This window comes from Lygodium microphyllum, chromosome 11, assembly GCF_053477565.2.
Source record: "Lygodium microphyllum isolate KBCC chromosome 11, Lygodium_microphyllum_v1.1.10, whole genome shotgun sequence".
In the NCBI taxonomy this organism is placed as follows: domain Eukaryota; kingdom Viridiplantae; phylum Streptophyta; class Polypodiopsida; order Schizaeales; family Lygodiaceae; genus Lygodium; species Lygodium microphyllum.
In genome coordinates this window covers 130,174,993-130,202,501 of record NC_141145.1, presented here as the reverse complement: position 1 = coordinate 130,202,501, position 27,509 = coordinate 130,174,993, and the positions used below count along the sequence as shown (strand labels likewise).

General features: G+C 43.4%; 1 protein-coding gene across 8 annotated transcripts in view; it reads right to left on the bottom strand.

Annotated features, from left to right (window-relative positions):
* ALA2 (aminophospholipid ATPase 2) overlaps positions 1-24,807 on the bottom strand; it is a 120,915-nt gene extending 96,108 nt beyond the window's left edge. For 6 of the 8 annotated variants that reach the window (XR_015692417.1, XR_015692418.1, XM_087688181.1 and 3 more), the window contains exons 1-4: positions 24,666-24,798; positions 14,408-14,557; positions 13,157-13,370; positions 12,896-13,012 (exon numbers count right to left, since the gene is read on the bottom strand). Coding sequence is in view for 5 of the 8 variants with exons in the window: in XM_087688181.1 (XP_087544307.1) it covers positions 12,896-13,012; positions 13,157-13,370; positions 14,408-14,532 (456 nt within the window). In the remaining 3 variants the exon portion in view is untranslated. Of the gene's footprint in view, positions 1-12,652; positions 12,767-12,895; positions 13,013-13,156; positions 13,371-14,407; positions 14,558-24,665 lie in introns of those variants that run through there. The other 2 variants (XM_087688184.1, XM_087688185.1) reach the window with 2 other exon arrangements.
* Between the last annotated feature and the right edge of the window lie 2,702 nt (positions 24,808-27,509).

The following is a 27,509-nucleotide window of genomic DNA, read 5'->3' as shown; positions in this document are numbered from 1 at the left end:
AAATAGGGCTGAAAGGAGAGGGAAATCTCGTTTTTTCATTTTGGAGCTGTTGGAAAGAGGTATTTGACTGTTGTTGCCAGCTTTTGGGGCCATTTCCTAGCCATTGGAGATCATTTTGGTGATGGAGATTGCATATTCTTGACCTTGGGAAGCTGGCAATTACTGTTGATGCACTTTCTCCTGAAGATCACAGTCTCTGATGCTCCTATTGTTGTTGGTGCATCCGTTTGGGGCTGGTACAGTAGGGCAGCAGCTGATTTTGATCAGTTCTTCGCCACGAATCTCAGAATTTTCTCTCTTTACAGCATTCACTCATCTCCTTCAGCCTATGCTCAGCCATTCTCAGCAATTCTCGGCCATTTGGAGGAGTTTTCAGCCATTTTTGGTGGGCTGATCTGTAATTTCTGCAGTAAACCCTAATTTACAGTAGAAATTAGGGTTTAGCAGCCACCTTGGGATCTGTGCCAGAGATTGAAGGCTCAAGGGACTGAAATCAGCAGCTGATAATTGAAGATTATCAAGGGATTTCAGGAGCCAGCCAATCCCAAATTGATTTGGGGCAACATTTGGCCAGCCAAGGGTCAAATTGGAGAAGAAGTCTTGGGTGAATCAAGGGGCAAATGACCCAAAAGGCTTGCTGGTCATTTATGACAGCAAGAGCAATTGGTTAGCAGGAGGAGATTGAAGAATCTCAAGTTGTACTCCTTCCAATTGAATGAAAGCTAAAGAAATACAGCAAGGGGCGCCAGTTTTGGGGCCAACAGGGAGTCTACTGCCTAAAAATGTTATGGTAAAGTGTGTATTTCGTTTTATGTGCATTTATTTATTGCTGTAATTAACTCTTAAATCAGGTTATCACCACCCATTCCAAGAAGGAAGGCTGGTTTCAAATTGCATCCTGGGTGAAAATGACTCGGATACTGAAACCAGCCTTCCTTCTTGGAATGGGTGGTGATAACCTGATTTAAGAGTTAATTACAGCAATAAATAAATGCACATAAAATGAAATACACACTTTACCATAACATTCTTGGACAATAGACACCCTGTTGGCCCCAAAATTGGCGCCCCTTGCGGTATTTCTTTAGCTTTCATTCAATTGGAAGCAGTACAACTTGAGATTCTTCAATCTCGTCCTGCTAACCAATTGCTCTTGCTGCCATAAATGACCAGCAATCCTTTTGGCATTTGCCCCTTGATTCACCCAGGACTTCTTCTCCAATTTGACCCTTGGCTGGCCAAATGCTGCCCCAAATCAATTTGGGATGGGTTGGCTCCTAAAATCCCTTGTTAATCTTCAATTATCAGCTGCTGATTTCAGTCCCTTGAGCCTTCAATCTCTGGCACGGATCCCAAGGTGGCTGCTAAACCCTAATTTTTGCTGTAAATTAGGGTTTACTGCAGAAATTACAAATCAGCCCACCAAAAATGGCTGAAAACTCCTCCAAATGGCCAAGAATTGCTGAGAATGGCTGAGCATAGGCTGAAGGAGATGAGTGAATGCTGTAAAGAGAGAAAATTCTGAGATTCGTCGTGAAGAACTGATCAAAATCAGCTACTGCCCTACTGTACCAGCCCCAACAGATGCACTAACAACAATAGGAGCATCAGAGACTATGATCTTCAGGAGAAAGTGCATCAGCAGCAATTGCCAGCTTCCCAAGGTCAAGAATATGCAATCTCCATCACCAAAATGATCTCCAATGGCTGGGAAATGGCCCCAAAAGCTAGCAGTAACAGTCCAACACCTATTCCCAACAGCTCCAAAATGAAAAAACGAGATTTCCCTCTCCTTTCAGCCCTATTTATCCTTTCCCCCACTTGTATGGGAAAGTTTTGCCAAGTGGCAGCTTTCTTAATCCATTTTTAGCAATTTCCAGCCATTTAATTCATTTTCAAAATTAATTAATTTTGAAAATTAATTTAGCTCTTAATCCATACCCAGAAAATTGACCTTGCCAATCCAAAAATTAATTGGCTAGGCCATTTGCAACCCAAAGTGGTCCCATGCATTAATTGACCCTTGGACAAGCATTAATCCATTAATTAGTCCCTAGTGTCACCACTGACACTTAATGGCCAATTAATGGTCCTAGGGGCAAACTGACACCAAAATTCACCTAGAATCTAACAAGTGTTTAATCAAATGTCAATTAAACATAAGCAAAGCATCAAATTTTCACGTCCTCGTGACACAATTACTGTGGAGGATGCTTCTACAGGTATTGCTCTTTGGATAGATACAGAGGAGAGTGGGCTCTACAAGCTCACCACCTTAGCCACAAAGGCTTCCCACGAGCTTGGGCTCCTTTAACATACTCGTTATGGGCATCTAAACCTTGACGCGATTCGGCCGGCTTCTCGAAGGAAGATGGTGGAGGGACTTCCCGATTTCCCTCCTCTTCACACTTTACGCCCCAACTGCTTGAGGAGCAAGCAACATCAGCAACCTCACCCACGGGTTGCTTCTAGGTGGGCGTCTTCACTGCCGAAGTTGGTCGATACCAACCTTTGTAGACCTATGGGCACGGCCTCCCTTGGGAAGGCCAAGTATCTCATGCTGATTGTGGACGATTTCAATCGTTATGTGTGGCCTTATTTTTTGGAGTACAAGAGCGGGGCGTACTCCCAATTCTGCGAGTAGAAGGTGTTTGCAGAGACACAAACTACTTCCACAATTCGTGGTGTTCGAGTTGATCACGATAGCAAGTCTACTTCTCACCTCTTTTCTCAGGATCACGGCATTCGGGTGGAGTATTCCCATCCGAATACACCATCGGAGAATGGTGTAGTGAAGCATGCAAATCGGACCATGGTGGAGATGGCCCGATCCATCTGGAGCATAGGAATCTTCTTCATTCCCTTTGGGGTGAGGCGATGGCTACGCGGTGCCACGTCCCACTTTTGCATCTTCGGATGTGATATCTATGTCCATGTGGACAAGAAGAAGAGGAAGACAAAGCTCGACTCGAAATCAAGAAAGCTTATGTTCATGGGCTATAGCACGACTATGAAGGGATATCGACTCTACAACCCGACAACATGAAAGCTTGAGGTGAGCAGGGATGTGATCTTCAATGAGGCTTCGGCCTTCGCGGATCTGATTGATGATTCTCTTACAAGTGATTCTTCGTCGTCGACTAACCCTCCCCTACCTTCTCTCCCTTCTCTTCCTTCCAACTTGCCTCTTAGTACCCCTCCTCCTTCGGCTCCTCCCCGTCCTATTCCTCCTCCTCCTTCTGTACCCTCTACTCCGACTTTCCTTCCACCCTTGGCGGACGTGACTCCTTCATCGAGTACTTCCATCCCTTCAGTCTCCCCTTAGGAGTCTTCTAGGGGTCCACAACCATCCAATGGGGAGTCTTCTTCAAATGAGGAGGATCTACCTTCCCTTGGTGAGGGAAAGTCCCTTCCACAAACAGGTGCTTTGCAAGTTCCGAAGGCCACTCGATCTCCCTTGCAACAGGAGTCGTCTCTTCGGATTCCTCAGTGGTACAGGCAGCTTATGCAGGAGTCAGGTGTTTCTCACTTTCTTGCTACTCCTTCAAGTCCACGCAGATCAGCCCGATTACAGGCCCAGCGGGATAGTTTACTCTATGTGAACTATACTCTTAAGTCTCAGATTTTTCGGGATTCCAAGCCTTCTATTATTGAGGAGGCTCTTGCATGGGGTGTTTGGAGACAGGCTATGCAAGCAAAGCTCGCTTCCATTGAGTGAAATTAGACTTCGAAGCTTGTACCGCATCCCAAGAAGCAGAAGGTGATTGGTGTGAAATGGGTCTTTAAGACCAAGTATCTTGCAGATGGTTCCTTGGACAAGCACAAAGCTAGGCTTGTTGCCAAGGGTTTTGCTCAACGTGCAGGATTGGATTATTTTGAGACTTTTGCTCCTACAGCTCAGATGTCTACTATTCGAGATATTTTGGCTCTTGCCACTCACCATCACTGGCCTATCTACCAGATGGATGTCAAGTCAGCCTTTCTGAATGGTGTTCTTGAGGAGGAGATCTATGTGTCCCAGCCTCCAAGTTTTCTTATGCAGGGAAAGGAGGATCATGTCTATAGGGTGCGGAAGGCCCTCTATGGCCTGAAGCAAGCTCCTCATGCTTGGTATCAAAGGATTGACAGCTTCTTTGTACAAAATGGTTTCCATCGCTCCGATCATGACCCCAATCTTTACTTCAAGGTTGAGGGTGACAGTTGTGTTTTACTGATCTTGTATGTTGATGATCTTATCATTACAGGGAGTGACCCTCAGGAGGTGCATCACACTCGGACTATTCTTTGGCAGGAGTTTGACATGACGGATCTAGGGATACTTCACTTCTTTCTGGGATTGGAGATCTATCAAATAGCATAGGGCATCTTTATCTCACAGCACGGGTACATCTCCAAGCTTCTTTCGAAGTTTTGTATGGCCGAGTGTCGGCCTATTTCTTGCCCCATAGACCTAGAGTCCAAGCTAGTGGCCGATGGAGTTCCCCTTACAGATCCCACCCATTACGGGTGCCTTGTTGACTCACTTATCTAGCTTATTCACACTATCTCTTTTGTGGTGGCTTTGTTGTCTTCTTTTATGAAGATTTCTACTCAGGATCACTAGAGGGCGGCCTTGCGTCTCCTTCGAAATTTTCAGGGAACTTGATCCTACGGAATCATGTATGGAGATGGGACCACTCTTTCTAGATGGAGTGATTTTGACTGGACAGGTGATGTGGATTCTCGACGATCCACTACAGGTTATGCTTTTACCCTTGCATCCGGTGCTGTCTCTTGGAGCAACAAGAAGCAATCTACTGTGGCACTTTCTTCTACAGAGGCTGAGTATCGTGCCTTATGTTCGACCGCTATGGAGGCAATTTGGCTCCATTGTATGTTGGTGGAGATTGGCTCCATCGTCAGGACCTATGGAGCTGCGTGTGGACAACCAAAGTGCCCTTGCTCTAGCGAAGAACCCGATGTTTGATGCTCGTACGAAGTACATTGAGGTTCAATACCACTATGTTCGGGAGTGGATCGTGGACTCCAGGCTGGTGGTGGCCTATTGTCCCATGGCAAACAATGCAGCTGATCTCTTCACGAAGCCTTTGCCTCAGGCTTCTTTGCTTCATCACATGCGGTTGTTAGGTCTTCAAACCGTCCCAGGATCTGAGAGGGGGTGTTAGCTTGCCTTATTTCATTGTTAGTCAATCATCTCCTAGTTGTGAGCTCCTGTCACAGTCTGACAGGAGACAGAGGAGCTCTAGCATTTCTTGTGTTGTTGCTTTTGTTTGCGTTCCCTTCTCAGGTGGCACTCAGCCCAGAATGGGCCTTTTAGTGTGCAATTGGCCCATATTTGGGCACATCGGCCAGTTTCTAGCAAGCCGGTCAGTTTTGCTGATGGGGGGCTATTTATAGCAGTCCCCCCCAATCATTCTCACTCTCTTCTCTTGCAGATTTCAGCACACACTCCTCCGTTCCCACTCTGACATTGGTGCTGCCATTGTTTCCAGCCTAATTTGTTGCCCTTCCTGATGCTCCGAGCTGCATGCAGGGACTGATCAGTCCACAGCTTTGTATTCAGCATTCATTTCAGTCAGTGCAGTATTTCTTCCTTCATTCTCTCTCTCTCTCTCTCTCTCTCTCTCTCTCTCTCTCTCTGTGTGTGTTCGTGTTCCTAGGACTGCCTGGGAGACTGCCATGTGCAATGCCACGAATATGGTGGATCCAGAGTCAACCACTCCAAAAGACCAAAAAGAGATAAATAGACACAAATGCATGTTTACATGAGCAAAATGCCAATGCATGGGATAATGCAAAGGGAGATGCAAGATATCATGATCACGCAAAATGCAATGCAACGATGCCACTTGGATAGTGCCCTCACAAAGGAATTGTTCACTTGCCCCAGTGCCCTTTTACAATCATGCCATCCTGACAATGCGGATGAAGTTACAAATATCCGTAAGTACAATACAAAAGAATAAATGAATGAATGAATGTCTAAAAACTGTAAGTATCATCACTGTCACTATCAAGAGAAGTAGATGTCCCCTCTCAAACTGGAAGGGAAAGCAAGAGGGAAGCACCCTCTCCCCGTCAATCTAAAGAAGTAGCGAAGGGTATACCCAAGCTAATCCTGGGGGTAAAAGGTACTAAAGAGCCAATAAGTTGACCACTTTGGTCAAAATGTCTACAAAATTATCTAATGAAGGCACAAACTCTAGGCGAATAGTACCTATCTCAACCTACTCTCTGGAAAAGTGAACATGGACTCCCACACGCCACATTCGTGGTGTGATGGTCGGATTGCCTGCAAGGGTAATGACACTCTGGTTGTCGAAGTAGACAACGGTGGGAGAGACACAAGGGAAGTGAAGCGCCGCCAGTAAGCTCCTAAAGTAGATGGCCACCAATCGAAGAAAGCCCTATACTCAACCTCGGCCGTGGAAGCCGCCACCGTCTCTTGCTTATAGTTGGACCAAGAAATGAGATCCGTGCCCAAGGTAAAAAGGTAGCCGCCATGCGAACACCGGGTGTCAGGATCTCCTACCCGATCAGAATCAATATACCCTTGCAAACATAAACCAGAACATGAGTAAAGCCATAAAAATAAATATACTGTAATGCAACACAGGAAGACATCCAATCCAATGTGACATCCTAGGTGCTGTGAAATACTAACTAAGAATGTTGACTGAGTAAGCTAAGTCTAGCCTAGTATAAGTTAACCAAAGAAGTTTCCCTACAATAGACCTGTAGATATGCGCATCAAAGGGCTGACCTAGGATATCCTTCGACAAGTGGACAATAGAATCAAAAGGCATGGCCACTAGCTGTGTCTGATCCATAGTGAACTGTTCTAGGAGCTGAAGTACATACTTTTGCTATGACACAAAAATACAACCCCCAGAATCGAACTACCTCCATCCCCAAGAAGTAAGACAACAAACCAAGGTTTGTCATCTCAAATGTAGCACTAAGCTTTGTCTTGATTTCCGCTATGGCAGCAAAATGTGAGGCTATGATGAGATACAACAGGATGTAGCTAACCCTCTCTGAAATAGATCGAGTATATAAGTTCAGATCATAAGGGGTAGAATGGTATCTGTGAGTCTGTAAGAACTCATCCATCCTATGAAAACAAGACCGCGGTGCTTGCTTCAGCCCATTAAGAGCTTTTCGCAAGCAGAATACCTTATCCCTCGAGTTTGCAGAAGGAAATCCTAGTGGCTACTCCACATAGACTTCCTCCTCCAGATAACCACTCACGAAGATGCTCTTGACATCCATCAGATGTATCGGCCAACCATGGACATGGCATACATGCATGATCAGATCATGGTAGATACATAAGGGCATGCAACGTAGACGTGCACGGACGCATCCCCACACTTAAGACCTTAACGGGAAGGGTGAATCGAGCAAGGACCTAAGACCACACATCAGACCAACCGGTGAGCAACTAGCACGAGTAATAATCAAAAAGATATCAACCACGCAGTAGGTGCGAAGGTCTCTTCATAATCAATACCATACTTCTGTTGAAACCCTTGCACAACAAGACAAGCCTTATACTTGTCTAAAGTCCCATCAGCCTTTAGCTTGGTCCTAAAAATCCATCTCATCCCGATGACTTCCTTGTGGCTCGGACGATCCACCAATGTCCAAGTCTCATTTCGGTCAATACACTTTAGCTCCTTCTCCATGGCATCTCTCCATTGAGGGTGCTAAAGAGTCTCTTGCCACGTATCCCGTCCAGATGCGCTGTGTAATCAACTATAAACAACGACGCAAATGATGCCTGAGGTACAAGCTCGGCAGATCTTCTAGGTCCCTCCGGAGTGGAATCTAGTGATAAGATCCCCGAATCCCATATGGCCTACTAGTACCAACAAGGTAGCGGGTTTTATGAAGGGGGCAACAAGGTAATGGGCCTCACGAAGGGGGCCTAGGAGCTAAAGAATCCGCATGTAGGTCAGGAGCCAATAGTAGGCCAAGCTCAGTAGACACGATCTTTCTCCAATGATATGAAAGAAGGAATCGGATTGGAATTCGGTGCAGAGGACTGCACAATATCCCTTTCGTCAAAGGTGACGACTCTCCTAATGATCACCTTGTTCATCCGAGAATTAAACAAATGGAAGGCTTTCTCTTCGGAGAAATATCCGACAAAGATAAGGAGATCAGCTCAAGTGAGCTTTCTTATTTTATCATTAGGTGTGTGTGTATATGCACGACACCCGAAGACTCTGAAGTGGGATATGACAGGCCAAGAGCCAAAGAATGCCATGTGCAAGGTCTTCTGAGGAAGAACCGCAATTGGGCACTGGTTGAGGATATACACCGCAGTATTAGCAGCCTCAGCCCAAAGGCATTCAAGAAGCTTTGCTGCGGACAGCATAGAGCGTGCCGTTTCCATGACTGTCCAGTTCCTACGCTCTATGACTCCATTCTAAGAGGAGGAATTGGTAGAGGTGAGCTCGGGAGAGATGCCATGCTGTTGTAGAAACTCGGAAAACTTGTGGGAGATGAACTCACCAGCGCTATCACTTCTCATACAACCAACACGATGACCTGTTTGGTTATGAACCAGCAACACCCAAGCAAAGAAATATGTCAAAGTTATGCTTGAGGAAGTACACCCACATATATCTCAAATGATCATCCACTATCAAAAAGAAGTACACAGCACCATTCAAGGCAGTAGTGGATGTGGGCCTACAAAGATCAACGTGAATCAATCTAAGAGAAGTCTCAAGTCTATGGGTAGACTGCTGAGGAAACAGGGTACGATGCTAATTTCCGAGTTCATATGCTCTACAGACATCTCAAGCTAGCTTCAGGCAAATAAGGCCCCTAACCATCTCACGGCGAGACAATTCATAAAGAGTTATAGCCAAGATGCCCTAAGCGGAAATGCCAAAGACACTTATTGTTCATAGACTCACAAGATGTGGCTAATACCTAGAAGCTATGGAACGCAAAGCCCTCGATTGTCAGCTCGGTAAGCAAATGAATCATGTGGAATAGGCCATTAGATTGTGCCTTACCGCGAGCAATCATTATACCAGTCTGAGAGTCAAAGACCTCGATTGTGGTCATTGTAAAGAAAACTACTCGCCCCAACCGGCAAAGCTATTGAACAAATAACAAGTTCACCCAAGCTGAGGGACATGGTATACATGGTCCAACGAAGCCACATCTGGAACCTTGTCAGTGGCAAAACTGATGCAACCTTGAGCCTGCCAAGGAGTTGTTTCCTACGCAGACCCACCTCGCTACAAGGGCTTGGGTACAAAAGATGTCCTCTATAGAAGTCATGTGATGTGTACCTCCCACTGTCCACATTCCAAACAGGTACTAATGTACTCGGCTATGATGAGTGGGCCTCAACGGTAACCTCATCGAGAGGCAACTCACAGATGTGGACGAGACTCACATCGGATGTCACTACGGAGACGATGTGGACCTCAGCAAACCAGTCAACAAGCCCTCTGGAGTTGAGAACGTTGTCAACTAAGAGGGCTGACTGATGGCAGTGTGAGCCTAACCTTTCCACTGCCCCTTGCCATCACCCTGGCTCCCCCGATAGGTGTTGCCAAATTGAGGGGCGAGGGTCTGTGACTTGGGTTTTGGTGTTGTGCCTCTTGCCTTTGATAGATACTCGTCATCAAAATGGCCAATCTTTTAACAATGTTGACAATGCGTATTCTTCTTAGGTATATTATATTACTTAGGTTTGAGTTGAGACTAGGAGTCTCCTTATAATTACCTTGCTTGATTTTAATTTAAAGTTTGATTTGGTTTACCCTTCCCTTACTACCCCTTCTGAGAATGAGTAACATGAGCCTCCTCTAAGGGATTATTCGTATGAAACTAATCGAACAATCGTGCATAACATAATAGCTCACATTCAAATTCATAGAATATGGGTAAATTGGACAAAGAAACCACTTGTTGCACAAAATTCAAGTATTTACACAGCAGCTTGTTAAGAAACAATGTGACCTGATCATCAGATGACTTAGGAGTCCCTATAGTGGAGATCTCGGCAAGGAGACGTCGATACTCAACCAACTTGACTTTCAAGTCATACTGATCAAAGATTTTAAAGTTCTCAAGCTCATGGTCAAGATTTATTCAACGAGTCCTATCGCGAACCGCATAGCAATTAATCAAGTGAGCCCATCGCTATGACGCTAAGTCAAAATGTTGAAGCTGAGAATGAAACGCAAACAATAAGCCCTACATCAGCTCAACAATAGCGAAGGCATTCCTAGCCTTCCATGAGCGGAAGACCTAGTATGAAACAAGTGTGGGATCACGTTAAGGTTCCAACCCCTGCACAAGATCCCATAGATTATGTGAGTCAATGACACATCTCATCAAGTTTGACCAAGTTGTAAAGTTTGACTTGTTAAAACAAGTCTTGTCATTGAATGCATGCTTGGCAGAAAATGAGGTAGAACCATGAGGTATCGAACATGTGGGATAAGATGGATGTGGATGATAAGATGGTAGTGGTGGTGATGGTGGTAGTGGTGGTGGAGGTATTTGATAAGAAAAAGGGGGAAGAGGTGGGTAGATAGAAATAGGTTGCGAGTGTCCAATGAGTGCCAATTGATGCGGAGGCACTGAAACATGAATGTTTCCATAAAATGCCAGTGGAGGTGGAGGCACTAGGAGACGTAAGCCCTATCCAAATGTCGATTGGGACACAACATAATGACCAAAAGGTCCACTAAGTAATGCCATGGAGGCAAACTTTGGCACCAACTGATCCATACTCGGGAGAGACTGGGGGAAATACCCAAGCTACAATGATCCCAAAAGTGTATGAGGGAAAGGTATAACACCACCCGGCCAAGGAAGAGATGAGGTACTAATAGCTGTGCCTATGTTTGAAGAACCCCTGAGTGTGGTGAACGAAAGCACATGTGATCCTACATGAGAGACAACATGCAATGCACTTGATGCAGGCTAAAAAGATATAGCAACGGAATAAGAGGGTAGGGATGGAAGGGAGATTAAATGGATTTGTGATAGATGTAGATGTGGCTCTGATACCATGTGAATAAATACCCTAACACGGAAACACAAATAACACCGCACGACAAAGCAAAAACTAATAGAAGAACCTTGTTAGGGTTAGGGTAACTCAGAGACAATTAACATAGAGAATGAATGAAATGATATGACTATTGAATATGCAATGCTCATGCAGCAAACACACTATGTAGTGAATGAATATTATACCTCGAAATACTATATCTCAAGGATCGAGGCAAAGGTAATGAGTTAGAGGGCGTGTCGTACTCCGAACGGATCCCAAATCGCAACAAGGCAACCTCTGGATGTCGAGCACCAGCAAACGCAACCAAAGAAGGCTGGATTTGATGCAAACAACAGTGCAGGAGAGAGAAAGACTAAAAACGCAGGCTGCAAGAGGAAGAAAACAGCAAACGCAAGTTGCAAGAGAGAGAAAAACAAAAAACGCAAGAAAAATTGGCAGCAACAGTCAACATGCTGAAATCAGCTCCAAACACTATGTGGTAGGCTGGAAATAGATGCCAAACTATTGTAGACAACAATGGCTAGCTTGGACCGTGATGTTTGCATCCGGGGTGTGGGCAACAAGTTGAAATACCTAAAATTTGCAAAAACGAGATTAAGGCTAAATGGAGGGCAGCATACCTATTTATAGAAAGTTTGGGCCCTCCCAAGTGGGTTTGTGCTTATGGGATACAAACACTCTCTAGGAACGCATTTCTTTTTAAATAAACAAGGTTTCTTTCTTAATTAAGTATGTTTAGGGGCCATTTAAGTGAAGCTAATGCATTTTTAGCTCAGCAGCTCCTACATTGATGATTGAGCTTGTGATAGGGGATGGCTAGTTCGCATTATCCCTTGTGCCGCACTTTCACCTTCTTCACCTATTCAACCAGTTCTTCTTGAGATGATTGAAGGACTCTCTTCAAACATCGCATTCCTTTACCCTTATGCAGATCTCTAGGAGCCTATTGTGTGGATCTAGGAAGCCAAACCATTCTTAAATGGTTGAGCAGCCAGGCACTTGAATGACAGTCTTTGCAAAGTCAGTACTTTTTTCAAACATGAGGCCTCAAGGAGGAGAGAGGATCTATTGAAAACCACAAGAGCAGCAACTTGCTGAACAGAGATATCTAGGTTTGTTCTTGCTTGAGATCAAACGTCACAGAAATACAATCTTGGGAGATGGTGGTAGCACCTTCAGCCCCACCTAGTGGGCGGTTGCTCATACTTCTTCACTATGGGAAACACGAGAGTGCCCCCTCCCCACTCAATGGCTACCCCTCCAAATTTACAGAGATGGCCTTCATAGGGAGTCACTCTAAGTGAATCAGAGCCCTATCCCAAGTGAGGTGCCCCAGACCCACAGGATGATGACCCAACACCCTTAGATCAGAACCGTTATCACTCCATGACCAGAGATAGTCGTCAAGACACTTGAGCCTCCCTTGTAATGGAGCAAGTGTTGCAGCACCCTAGAGAGAAACATTTGGATTAGCAAATACTTTGTCAAGACTCAAGCACGCGCCAGAGTTAACACATTTGGTGGCATGACTACATTTTACATTAGGATTTGTTTCATCTTTCCTTTGAAGTCACAGAATTTTTCTGCTTGATTTACATTTCAGTCATGCTTTGATTGCACTTGATGTTCAGATATCATTTCAGTTATAATCTACGCTCCGGTCTCACAGGCCATTTTGGTATTTTGCAATTTAACCTCTCTTCCTCCATCCATCAGTGCAAACATTGGTGGCAACATACACACAAAGCATCTGAAAGGAAACAAGTAGTTTAATAATGAGGCATAAACAATAAATATCTTCAGGCAGTATATGGCAACAATGAACGTCTTAGGATATACTTCCACATAACAAATGCCTTGAGGCTCTGATGTGCCAAGTAAGACCAAGTCACAAGGAACTTCTTCATTCTCACGAAGCCACACTATGTCCCCAACATGGATTCCTTGAGCATTTATCTGCAAAAAACCACAGGACACCCCTCATTCTCTGTACAATGAGAAGAAAATTGTAATTTGATTTACTTATTTAGGTTGAACATGCAGATGAGCAAAGACTAAAGTTTTAAGCATAAACATTGTACGATGAGACATCTGTATTACCTGTGTTTTCACTCCCTTTCTTACAACCCAGACTCTTTTCTCATTAGCCTGCTTGTCCAGCAAGTATCTATTGTAGTCATCCCATGCCTCCTTTGACGCTGAGACTGCGAATATGAAAACTAATGGTCCCCATGTGCTTGCCGGATTGACAGGAGTAATAAGTGGCCACAATTGTAGGCAAGCAATCAGCAGAAAGTACTTGTTCATAAAGCGACTGTGGCATGCAAAAAACCAAAAGCCAGTTTAGCTTCTGCACAGATGCAAACTTTATGAATTGTGCACATATTATAAATCGAGGTGGATTTAACAGGCTAACTTCTATTCCTATATTATATCTGCAACATCATGGAATGGAAAGTTTCTTCAGCTCTTGGAACCTTTCAAACTCAGGGATTGCTTTCCTTTTGTGCCTGCTATCATGCAAAGTTAGAAGCTATTGCATGTGAAGCAATGTGCATAATGATATAAGATAGAGAAAGCACTTGGCATGTGGGCAGTTATTTAAGAAACTTGCACAAAATGAAATTTGTGGAAATTTCTCCAGTGTAGGTCAAAGTTTACTTCCAAAACACTCCCAGATTCTCAAGTGGGGCCCAAACAGAAGCAACGCCCTCAAGGATTATTTGAAAGACCTTCAGATGTGAGAAAAAGGCTAAAGCTTGGAATAGTTATGGCCTCTACTATTGTATATAAAAGAAAAATTATTCAACCCTTGATGCAAAATTACATTATCTAATAAGTATCAAGAAGCCAGGTACTGTAAGCTTAACATACCAAACAGTAGCAAGAACATTTCACAAGTCAAAGGAGAAATGGTGCATAGAGAACACATAGTTTCACTGAAGATAAAATTGCAAGCATAAGAAGTCTCCCAAGCAGAACAGCTACATAGAAAGCCGATGTTCATCAATATTGAACATAAAAATGAGGACATTAGAATGTCCAAATCATGTTTCTGGCATTCCAGTTTTGAAACATTCGAACATCAATAGCATCCTCATGCAGATGATTATAGAATGATTAGTTTCTCAATGTTGGTAGAGGGGCTAAATGGGTACAACTAAGTCACAGTCACAAACTCAATCTGAGGACATACAGCAAGACCACAACTGGCCCCTCACTTCCAGAAGAGTGAAAAGAACAATAGACACAGCGATCTAAACCAATTAAGATATACTAACTAAACACACATACTGCTTGGATTTTAAGAACTAAATACATTTTTTACAAAACTAAAACAGGATCGCAAACCTGAATTGTTCCCATAAGTTCTTGGGAACGAAATTGAGCAATGTGTATTTTGTATTTGACACTTTATTGTCACAAAAGGTATCTGGACAAAGGTCATGATCATTTACATAAACATATCTCTTCATTCTGTCTCCACGAATTCAAATGTTCCTGCAGCAAAAATTTTGGGCCAACCTTCATGGGACAGCCAAAAGAATGGAATGGACAAGCAAATAAGAAGAATGTAGTACAAACAAACTACAACATAAAGGCTACAGATATGTGAAGAATTATGCCATGCATAAGGTTTGATTTAATAACACTTTACAAATCTACATGGAGACAGGAGATAGCTCCACATTTTTTAGAATATTGTCCACTGTAGTTAGATAGCTGTTTATACTCAATGGTGTAGTTGGATAAAGATATTTGCAGTCCAGATGATGTGCAAGCATCTTGTTAGTTGTTGCTCTTGATGGCCCATAATAGTGTTCAAAATAAAAGGATGTCCTCATGCAAGACACATTAAGCATCGAATACACAAGCTTTCTCCTTGTTGATTCCACAAAGTTCTGAAAGCTTTTTATTTGATTGATTCCTTGATATAAATTATGCTCCTCCTTGTTCAATGTGTGAACTCGAGCTTTGATGCTAATCCAAAGGTGCTATATGTGTCAATAGCGCATGAACTATGGCTTGTGAGGCCTCTAATATGAATGGGAGCTTATGTAATATTAAGGTTTAAAAACCTTAATAGAGATATGTTTTTAATAACTTATTTATTGTAGTAATGGTGCCGAATGATCTCCCTAGCTGTTGCCTGAAACTGTCCTGAACAACAGATGATGATGAATGCAATTGATTGACCTGGTGCTTGTTGTGATTGCTGCCACTAAGTTCCACTACTGTGCCGTAAACAGAAGCTACAGATTTATGAACTGCCAGGCAGAGGTAATGGCAATGTTGACAGCGAGGATGGGACCCATAAAGATTGCACTGAAGTCGGATGAGCCTATGTTCAGACAAGTACTGCCTGATCAGAATAGTTGGCTAATTGTATGAACTAGAAGCCTGCTGCTAGCCCTGTTGACTTTAATGATGAAGCTTTGGAGGATGGTACCACATAGAGTGCTCGTGATTGTGTGTGAGAGAATGTGTGTGTGAAGAGAAAACTAGGGAAGGTCACAAGCTAGATGCAAAATAGAGTTGTATTCATGTTGATAGAAAAGATGGAGAGCTTCAAGATCTTGTTACAATGTGGAATAGAGCCTCTTTTATAGGCAAAGGCAAGTTGCTATTGCTTATACCATAGGTGACCTCATTGTCACATGGAGATCCAGCATCACACATGGGTCTATTTATATCTTCTTTCATGGGTCCAATACATACCCAATTGTCCACCAAATAGAGGAGGATTCATATAAGCCTATCAAAGGGGCATATTTCAACATGTTTTGTGTTTTGTCTATGCAACCTAGCATATCTCTATAGCCCTAGTATGGCATAAGGCTTTCGCTTCTCATTTAAAGCTAAGCATACATAGGTGTAAACAACTCTACCCTTAAATGGAATATGCCTTTCAAAACAATTGGTCTTTCACAAATACACGAACTATACCAACAAGTTAAGGCACCTGTTAATTTCACAGTCACCAGTTTGAGAGGTAACATGGTTGGAGAAAACTCGGTTTACCACTGACATGATGCCGATGCTCTAGGGGTATGCAACTAAGGGCCATCACAAGTTTAATGGGAGAGTGTGAGACCCACCTAAATATGTAAATACCATGAATATGTAGATAAATGAATAGCAAGCATACGCAAAAGTGAAGGACAAGGTGTAAAATAGCATTAGGTAACGAGTAAAATGAGCCATCCTAAAGACCACCACAACATGCTATGGAGATTTCCCCCCACCTACTTTCAGGTCTAATGGCATCCATGGCCCATGGCTCTACAATTCGTTCCATTGAGAGACAAAGGCTATTTGGATATTGCCTTTTCAACATCTGCTTCACCAAGAGACAGAGGTTGTTCAACTCCTTTAGCTTTGCAATCCACTCCACCGAGAGATAGAGGTGGCTCCACAAGAGCTGACCATTTCCCCTCCTCCCTCATATGGCAGCACAGACGAAATCAATCGAGAAGGATAAGTCAAGCCAACAAAAACTCAACTAGCTGAAAATGCTCTAGTTGACTCCATAAGAGGATGAGGTAACCATGTTCTCCTCCTAACACTCCATAGAACAAAGATGGGCTGGCTCTGGCACATGTCAATAAACTGATTCAGCCGGAGTCCTACACCTGAAGAAGAGGAAGGTCACCATACACAAGGCAAAGAGACTTGTTGATATTGACAAACGCATAGGCACTATGGCTTTGGCTCACAAGCACCAGTGTGGGCACTAGCCGTTTGGCTCCAGTTCTTGGGCTTGATTGGAGCTAACCAGCTCACACACTAGTGATTATACACCAGTTATGGCTTTCTAGACATGGCCATACCTTGAAACAATCCATCACATACCATGGGCAAGGCCCAACACTGATCTATCTACCCACCTCTAAATGTAATCCATAATGTTTGGGGTAAAGGCGCCTCCGCCTAGCCGCCCGTGTATTACTACACTGACAGTCACCGCCACTGCACACTACAGGTGGCTGGCGCCCGTCACCGTCACTTTATTATTTATTCTTTTAGTGACAGTTTGAATAAAGGAAGGCCCGGTCACACATTGTGACTGTTGGAGTTCCCATTTCTTGTCTCTCTCTTTCTTGCTCTTGCTCTCCCGCCATAGCTCTCACGTGCAAGCTTCGATCCTTCTCACCTTTCAACTGGTATCAGAGCTCGGTTTCCCGACTCTTGAGCTTGGCTCGTGGCATTCTCAGCTTCCCATCGGCTCCCCACTCGCATTGGGTCTCCTTCCCGGCAGCCATAGCTCATTCTCTTGAGCTCCCGTCACTCCCCGACTTCCCGAGCTTCTTCCCGGCCTATTGAGGCACCATTAGGGCATTGACATTGAGGTATTGCTTCATTATTTCAGAGATTTATTTCAGTCCACAGGTCTAGGTAAACAGGGCAGCCACCATTGAAGCTTCCCATCTTCATATCTCTTTGCCACTGATTGTGGGCTGCTAGAGGCTTGTTCCAAGGCCTCTTTGGCTCATGTTTGAGCCCTCCAATCCCTCCAGACCTGCCACGTGGACTAGCAGGAGCAACAGCAGCATCATCACGCAAATCTCCGCCTGATTCTGGACAGATTTCATTCAGCCACTTCAGCTCCAGCTCCAGCTTGGCATTAAGCACTTGTTTGGGCTCCATTTCAGGCTTCTTGCACATGTATTGATACTTAGCATTGATCATTTGAGATTAGGCATTGGTTTGGTGGCTGAAAACAATGTTTCAGGACTGTTATAAACAGTCTACAAACATTTGATGCTAGTGCTACATTCACAGTTTATGCCTAAGCTTGTTTGGGCATGACTACATAACCGGTTTGATGCCTATTGCATCCCGATTGATTGGGGGATTGAAGCTACATGTCATGCAATGATTTTGGCCTGATTGTGGGGCTGGAAATACACAATTTATAACAGTAAATGCATGCTGAATACTCTTGGGCTGAAGCTATTTTTCATGCTTTGACATATGCCTATTGGTTCCGGATGTATGTCTTGGGTTATGCTATGATATATTGATCATCGAGGGACGACTTCGAGCTTGTCATTGGATCCGGATGCTTTTGGAAGCTTGAACTTATTTCACCCCGCACTTATTGACATCGGTCTATGCTTGACAGTGGTCAGTACTTTGACAGTTATATGCTCTTTGGGTACAAGCTTACCCGACGCCTACAGCTTGATGCATTTGTCTTGGCACAATGTACCATGTACTTGTTGAGCTTTAGTGCTCTCTGAAGACTTGGCTTGGATTCTCATTTGCTATTTCAGAATTTTGTATTGGATGTCATTTTGGTTGTCAGAGATCTTTACTGGGATGTATGTCTTGCTCATGGATGCTACCTACAGTTGCTTTGTAGCCGTCATGCTCTTGGGATGCTATTGAGGCATTGTCTTGGTTACCTGTCTTTGGTACTTTGACTTGGTTTGATTGAGCTGTTGAGCTCGTTTATCCACCTTTTGCGCCAGTGGGAGCATCTTGTATGCTTGACCGACATTGAGCAGGAGGTTTATGCTATTTGAGCATTTTGCAGATACTTGAGACTTTGGGATCTCTTACACTTAAATGTTGCATGGTTCATGCACTCATATCTTGGAGTTGCTTTTGACCTGAGCTTGGGCTTTGCACTCTTGTGAGCATACACCTATTGGTGTCAGGCCTTGCCAGTGTTATGTATACTTTGCCCTATTGTCCAGGGGGTATGTCTACTCACTAACGGATGCTTTGGTGACATGTTTGGGTGTTTGCTCAGGGTCTTGATGACTGTTTGGTGCTAATTTATGCCCATTTATGGCTGGTCATGTCTTGGCTGTCATTTATTAACTTGGTGCAGTGATTTGGTCAGCAATTGACTCTCACAGTACCCTGCTATCATTTATTACAGCAAGCATATAACTCCAGACTGACATGGATTTTTCATGCTGAAATTTTCTAAAATGATGTACTTTCACTAGTACTTGGTGAACAGCAGCTTTGGTTACACTTTACTCGCCATTTTCTCGCGATTTTGGTGATTTTTTTGTCATTTTCTGCAGTAAACAGCAAGCAGTTTTAAATTGTCTGCAGTCTTCCAGCCTGCATTATGGCGAGTTCGTCCACTGATCATGCTATTTTCAACATCACTAAGCTTGATGGTACTAATTATTCTTATTGGAAGAGCCAGATTTGGCAGGTGTTGGTGCAAAAATCACAGATCAAACCATTGAAGATGAGCGAGCAGCCGCCACAACTATGCCAGATGAGGAATGGTTTGAGCTTGATGAGTTATGCAAATCCACTATTGTATTATCTCTCACAGAACAGGTTCATTACAATGTATTTGAGGAAGAACAAAGTGCATGGCAGTTGTGAGATAAAATCAAGAATCTCTATGACAAGAAAAGTCCAACGAGTCAAATGTATTGGCTGAAGCAGCTTATGGATCTGTGCATGAAGGAGAATGTGACTATGTCTGCTCACTTGAGCCAGTTCCATGCTATACTCAAGAACTTGACTTCGCAGGACATCACTTTTACAGAGGATGTCACTTCTCTTTTCTTGCTTGGTACTCTTAATGAGTCATGGGATGTATTCCGCACTGCATTATGTGCCTCTGCTGCTACCTTGAAATTATCTAATGTTGAGAGTGCTCTTCTGCAGGAAGAGGTTAACCGTAAGAATTTGGAAGCCTCTCGTGTATCGCATGCTATGACAATTAGAGGCAGGAATGATGGATATGGAAAGCATGGCAATGGCAATGGCCGTGGACGGGATTCTCAAAAATCTCGGTCCAAGTCTCATGGAAAGTCACGTAGCAAATCCCGTGGCAAAAATGCACATGTTACTTGTCAACATTGTGGAAAAAATGGCCATATTAGGCCACAATGCCATGAACTGCGCAATGAAAGGCGCAAAGATAAGGGAAAAAACAAAGCAGGATAAGTCTTCTGATCGCAGCATAGTGCCTGCAAAGTCCAGTGTTAAAATTAAAGAGATCAATGTTATGCAACCTGAGGATGTTGATGATGATTATATCCTTGCAGCTTCTTCTAGTGTTTTGCAGATGACAGAGATACACTCTATATATGCACAGTGTTGGCTCTTAAACTCAGGTGCGTCCTTTCATGTGACACCTTGCCGAGAGTGGTTTCATTCATACCGTACTGTTTCGGGTTCTGTGCGCTTGGGTGATGACAGCTCTCTTGATATTGTAGGCATTGGTGATGTTAGGCTGTAGTTTCCTTCTGGCAGCAATTTTATTATGCAAAATGTACGTCATGTACCTGCTTTGACACGCAGTCTCATGTCAGCTGGACAGCTTGATGACGCAGGTTATCGTGTATCTTTTGGAGACTCTGCATGGAAGATCACTCGTGGCAGACTTGTGATTGCGAGAGGCGGCAAGGCTGGCAGCCTCTATCCCTTGATTGTATCCGCTTCTTCCCTTGATCATGTTTTGTTTGTGGATTCTCTCCCACATATATCTCTTTGGCAAGTCTGTTTGGGCCATATGTCTTTGAAGAAAATGAAGATGCTTTCTGGTTTGCAGTACTTACCGCCCCTTGATTATGCATGTTTTGATTCACGTGAGCATTGTCTTTAAGACAGACAGACTAGGTCTACGCATAAGAAGTCTGGTAGGCCACGCATGAGTGAGCCCTTAGCATTGGTACATTCGGATGTCTGTGGGCCCATGCCTTGTCAGTCTATGGGTGGTACAAAGTATTACTTTCATAGATGATTTTTCACGGAAAGTTTGGGCTTATCCCATTAAGCTGAAATCTTATGTCTTGGCTGTGTTTCAGAGATGGCTTGCATTGGTTGAAAACAAGTCTGGGTATAGGCTAAAATGCCTAAGAACAGATACTGGGGGTGAGTATATCTCACGTACTTTTGAGCAATTATGTGATGAGCGGGGTATTAAGCGTCAGTTGACCGCCCCCTACACCCCCCCAGAATTGTTTGGCTGAGCGGATGAATAGAACCATCCAGGAGCGTGTACGCAGTATGCTTAGCCATGCAGGCCTACCAAAGAGCTTTTGGACTGAGGCAGTCAGTACAACTGTGCGTATCATAAACACATCACCTTTTAGTGGTTTGGATTTCCAGGTTACAGAGGAGGTATGGACTGGAAACCCTCCCTTTTATGCGCATCTCCGTGTCTTTGGATGTGAGGCATTTTGCCATGTACCCAGGGACAAGAAAAGTAAGTTGGATCCTAAGAGTGTCAAATGCATTTTCCTTGATTATGGGGATGCAAACGAGATGGGTTACCGTCTCTGGGATCCGCAAGTGCGGAGAGTCATCCGCAGTCATGATATAGTCTTCCATGAAGACAAGATGCATAGGCAGCCTGAGAGAGTTGTTGAGATCCGCAGGGTCATATTTCAGGAGAAGTCGAGAGCTCCCGCACAGCCAGTTGGACAGCCTCCAACTGCAGCAGATGCTCATGGTCAGGGTGTTGGACAGGCAGCTTGACAGGCAGCAGAGCCTGCCGTGAGACGGTCTGCTAGAGACAAACGTCCACCTGATAGATTTCAGCCCTCGATGCATTATGTCTTGGTTACCGATGCAGGAGAACCTTTCACTTATGATGAGGCTATACGTAGGGGTAACAGTCACTCCCGGGAGAGGGCTATGCAGTCTAGGATAGACTCCTTGCATAAAAATAAGACTTGGGATTTAATTTCCTTGCCTAAGGCAAGAAGGCTTTGCCATGCAAGTGGGTGTACAAGCTGAAAAGTACCCCTGAACACCCCAAGCCGGCATACAAGACTAGATTGGTAGCAAAGGGTTTTAAGCAAGAGCATGGTGTGCACTTTGATGAGGTCTTTTCTCCTGTGGTTAAGATGACCACCCTGCGCTTAGTCTTGGCTTTGATTGTGCTTGACTCCTTGCATAAAAATGAGACTTGGGATTTGGTTTCCTTGCCTAAGGCAAGAAGGCTTTGCCATGCAAGTGGATGTACAAGCTGAAAAGTACCCCGGACACCCCAAGCCGGCATACAAGGCTAGATTGGTAGCAAAGGGTTTTAAACAGGAGCATGGTGTGGACTTTGATGAGGACTTTTCTCCTGTAGTTAAGATGACCACCCTGCACTTAGTCTTGGCTTTGATTGGTCAGCTTTACTTGGATTTATACCAGATGGATATCATAACGGCTTTCTTACATTGGAACTTGCATGATGAGATTTATATGGAGTAGCCTAAGGGCTTTGCAGAATCTAACAGGGAGCACCTAGTGTGCAAATTGAAAAATTTTCTTTATGGCTTGAAGCAGGCACCTAGGGAGTGATATCATAAGTTTGATGCCTTTATACAGTCACAGAGCTACAGCAGGAGTGCTATGGATCCGTGTCTTTACACGAAGAAAATTTGTGATGGTTCTTTATTGATTTTGGTACTCTATGTAGATAATATACTGATAGCAGGGAAAGCTCATAATGAGCTAGATGCTCTTAAGGCTCAGCTCAAGAAAAGCTTTGAGATAAAAAATCTGGGACAGGCCTCACATACTTGGTATGTGCATTAGATGCGACAAGCATCAGGAACTCCTCTACTTGTCACAGAGGGAGTGCATTCATAGAGTCCTTGAACGCTTCCGCATGCAGGATGTAAAGCCTATTGGCTGTCCATTGCCTTCTTATGTGAAGGTATCACAGGCTGATTGTCCGCAGACAGATGAGCAGAGAACCGAGATGGCCAAGATTCCCTATGCATCTGCAGTGGGCAATCTTATGTATGCCATGATAGCCACTCGTCCAGATATTGCCTTTGTAGTTGGTGTTGTGGCACGCTATATGGCTCCACCTGGCAAAAAGCATTGAGATGTCGTGAAGGATATCATGAGGTACCTGAAGGGCACTGCAAATATGTGCATATGCTATGGCAGCCAAGATACACGAGTCGTGGGGTACACTAACCCTGATTATGCAGGACATGCAGATAGTAGGAAGTCCACTTCCAGCTATGTATTCACCTATGCTGGAGGTGCTGTTTCTTGGATGTTCAGGGTGCAAAAATGCACGGCCCTTTCTACTACAGAGGCCAAGTATGTTGCAACCACTTAGGCTTGCAAGGAGGCCATTTGGTTGCGTCGTTTGGTTGCTGATGCTATCCCTACACTGCATTCGAATTCTATGAGTGCTATTCAATTAGCCAAGAATCCGGTCTTCCATGCGAAGACGAAACACATTGAGGTGAGGTATCACTTCATACGTGGGATCGTTGAGAACAAGTCTGTTGACCTTGTCAAGATCTCAACCGACCAGAATCCTGCAGATCTGCTCAGAAAAGCCTCTCTACAGAGCGCTTTGCCTTTCTCAGGAGGTTGATGGGCATGGAATGAGATGACGTCTTTCCTCATCCTGTTGTACATGTTGTACTATCTTTTTTCTTTTTTCTTTTCACTCCTCACTAGGGCAGATTCGCCTTTAAGTGGGAGGTTGTTAGAGGCAAAGGCGCCTCCGCCTAGTCGCCCGTGTATTACTACACTGATAGTCACTGCCACTCCACACTACAGGTGACGGATGCCCGTCACTATCACTTTATTCTTTATTCTTTTAGTGACAATTTGAATAAAGGGGCCCGGTCACACATTGTGACTGTTGGAGTTCCCATTTCTTGTCTTTCTCTTTCTTGCTCTTACTCTCCCGCCATAGCTCTCGCGTGCAAGCTTCGATCATTCTCACCTTTCACATAAGACCAATTCTCAAACATCAAAACTCTCCAAAACAGCTCGGCTCAACTGTGTCTCATGTTAGCCCGTGCGTTTTTCACTTGCTTTTTCAGTCCAGCAATATCCTCTCAAGGATAACACAATCGGAGAGCTTTAGAGGTGTTTTCAGCATCTGAGGTACCCAAAGCCCATTGTAGGTCAATTATGAAGTGTTAACTTCCCTTCCCCCAATTTACTTGTCAAAATGCCCATCACAGAAACAAACCATAGTTAAACATAAAGCTCCAAGTGGAATGGCACATAACTGTGAGTTTCTGTTAAGCTTTGTTTGTATTAGGCAATTCTTGCATGAGCCAACAACCTAGGAGATGCCGATCCATACATTATGTTCATTTCAGGTGATTCTGAAATTAAACTCTATTTTTATGTTATTCATCATAATCTCTGAAGGGCCTTTTAACGACGTTTTTTTCCATGAAGCAGCAAGATGTCGCTATGACTGGTGCACCTCAACTGTTTAAGCAAGTATAATGTAACTGAGGGGGCAGGTCACAACCTCTGCAATGGATTACAATTTTCGATTCCACTGTGAACAGGACCGGAGCATTCCCCTAAGTAACATGTTTGCTACAGTGGCATTAATGGACACTTGTAGATCATGAGCAATGCCTTGAAAGGACTGCAGCGGACTTCAGGATAGAATTAATAAGTGCAAACTGTCATGAATCCGTGATGCAGAAACCGATCAGGGTAGGAAAATGCCATCACATGAAACGGCAAGGGTAGAACCAGAATCTAAATCTTGAGCTTTTGCAGATTCGAGGTCAGAAATGCACTCATTTACTGTCAAGAAAGGATTCCTCAGCTGAATTGCGATTCCTTAATTGCGTATGTTGAGCGATCGCAAACAACAGAAAATCATTCAATGAGCGGAGGGCAAATTCACCTGTTAAGTTGTCCACTGGTTTCTTCTGCGAAAAACTGCATCGAGCCCGCTGCATCAAGTCAGGATACCGAAATGGCAATTTCCAGTTAAAGTTTTGGGAGTGACGACTCGACTATCCCGTTTAGATGCTTGGTCCAAAAAGAAAGCATATACCTCGATTCCTTCTGCCTTTCTACCGTTGGATTTATTTATATTGTGTTGTGCTCGCTGTAGACGTGAAATGTGAGACAAATTGTAATAATTCGAAAGAAAAAAAATCTTCATTCACTTTAAAAGAATATCCCTCAATGAGCCCTGGCCCAGGTGGTGGGGTGGGGGTGTGTGTTTCAATTGATCAAAATATCGATTCTTATAAATTGATGTGCATGGCTCAGTAGCACTTGCCATCCTTCGATATGGTGCTTCGGACAATGTTCCACTCTAAAATTAAAAACTATTCAACACGCATTACCAAAAAAAAAAAATCTAAATGACCTTACGAAGAGAGTTCAATTTGTTAGGCAAATTGTGATACTTTTTTTAACTTTTGAGAGGCAATTTTGTATTATCACCTAAAGTAAAGGATGTACAACATCACTTACCGTTATGCATCAAGGCAAAGCCTATGAACTGCATCTTGCCAACTTTTTACCAAAAAGCATAAAAATCCAATGTTGGAAGCTGAGTTTCTTGAGTGTCATACAAATCACTACATCTATCAATAGGTACTAATGAAGACCTTTGACCAAAGGCAACTTCATTTTTTATCTTCCAAATGAACTTCAAGGCTATGGCTCAAAGCAAATTGACTAGTATTAAGGATTGGTCATCCAAGTCACCCTTTGTCACACCAAATAGACTAGTTTCCATGCTTCTTGAGTCTTTAAGATTGGTGGCTCTAAGCCAACACTTAACTTTCTTCCAAATGGGCTTGACATATATGCATTCCCAAATGAGGTGAGTAGCAATCTCCTCCTCCATCTTGCAAAGCACACGGTACAGTTAGATCAATCTGACTTTTGACAATTGGTTCCTGACAAGAAGATTATCGGTACCCAACTTCCACAAGAAAATGTTCAACTTTGTTTTATGAGGTGGCTTTCCATGCACACTTTATTCTTTTCTTCCATGTAACAATCCAAGCCAAATGAAATTGTTTTTTCCAAGATGACCAAGCTTGCATTATTCCAAGATGACTAGGCTTGCATTACTACACGAGAGCCTTCAAGAACCTCAATGGGATGGAGGTCAATTGGTTCAACTACAAGAGGCCAGCTCACTTTGATTCTTTATGAAAGCCTAATGATCAAATCCATCTCCTTGTCACTTAAGTTAAAATGTGGTTGGATCCAATAAGGCTTTCTTTAGGAACGGGATTCCATGTCCAAAACATCCATCCATCATCTTAGCCCTTTCATATGGATTGCCTTAGACAACTTTTGCTCCTCTCTAGTTGGAGCAATTAGGGGGTCATATGCAAATGGGCAACAATGAGGAGTCGCCCTTCTTGTTCATCGTTTGGGGCCACTTCTCCTCCTATAGAATAGCAATCCAAAGCTTAATTAAGGCCTACATTACCTGAGCTTATTACATCTTAATAGGGCACCCACTACATAGCATAGCTTGCGACCTAAACCCATATGGATTTCAAGATTGTCAACTTCCCACCAAAGGAGAAAGGGGCACCATGCCACTTGGTCACCTTTCCCTCTACCTTGGTATAAAAGTAGCTAAATTGCTACCGCATAGAGATTCCTACCTTCACAAGCCACTTGAGATACTTGAAGATTTGCCTTGGCTTAACAAGTCTAAAGCCATAGCTTAAAAGCCAATCCTAAGAATCTTCCCAACTCAAGAAAACAAGTTTAGTTTTATAGGTGTTGTTTTCTAATTCCAAGAGAAGAGCAAACTCTTCATAGACCTTAAGGAGGTTATTGAAAGACTCTTTTTCTACTTTGACCAAGCTTGCATCATCATTTCTCAATAATTGTGCCACAAAATGCTTCCCCATTGGCAAGGGGAATCCATTCCAAACCTTCCTATCAATTTTCCTCATTAGGGGGTTTGATTCATTCTCAATTCACTTTATCATTTGTTCTTATATGTGTTTATACAAAAGAAAAAAATAAAAAGCTTTCATAAATGCAAAATGAGGTGTCCCTTATGGTATCAAGGGACTCTTAAGTGGTATTGAGCATATACCCAAGCAACACGTGGATAAGGTAGTGCACATGAGAAACACCCCCTGCTAGTTGTTCATGTTTACAAACTAAAAACAACTCTATCCCCAACAACATGAAAGCAATTCATTTTTAAAAAAAATCATGAGTCAAGTGTATGAACAACAAGTTGTGCAACTAATTCATTCTGAATTCAAAATCAAACCCCTTCATGTTATTGAGGACACTCTTGAGTGGTATTGAGCATATGCACAAATGCCGCGAGAGGATGGATGCCTTTAGTCATGAGAAACAATCACACCTCTTGATGTTACAGATATAGACAATTAAAACACATATACCCCAATAGTGTAGAGGAATCCCATTCTAAACTCACATTGAGGTCCTCTTGCACTATTGGGTACTTTTGAGTGATGTGAGTGTGAGTGTGCACCCCAATCGTGCCTCTCTAATGCAATGTTTAAACTTAAATAGCATTTTCCTTCAATAACACTCCACTTGTTGTGGGGACTTATACATGGGGTTATATATGCCACGAGTTTTTGAATAAATGTTCCTTTATGGAGAAGCCAATGATTTTTTTTTTGTATATGTGATGTTGGGATGCTCATGTGGTTATGAGTAAAAGACCAAAGAACACAAGGAGAAACCATTGTATATGAGAAACAAACCCCTATGTAGTTTG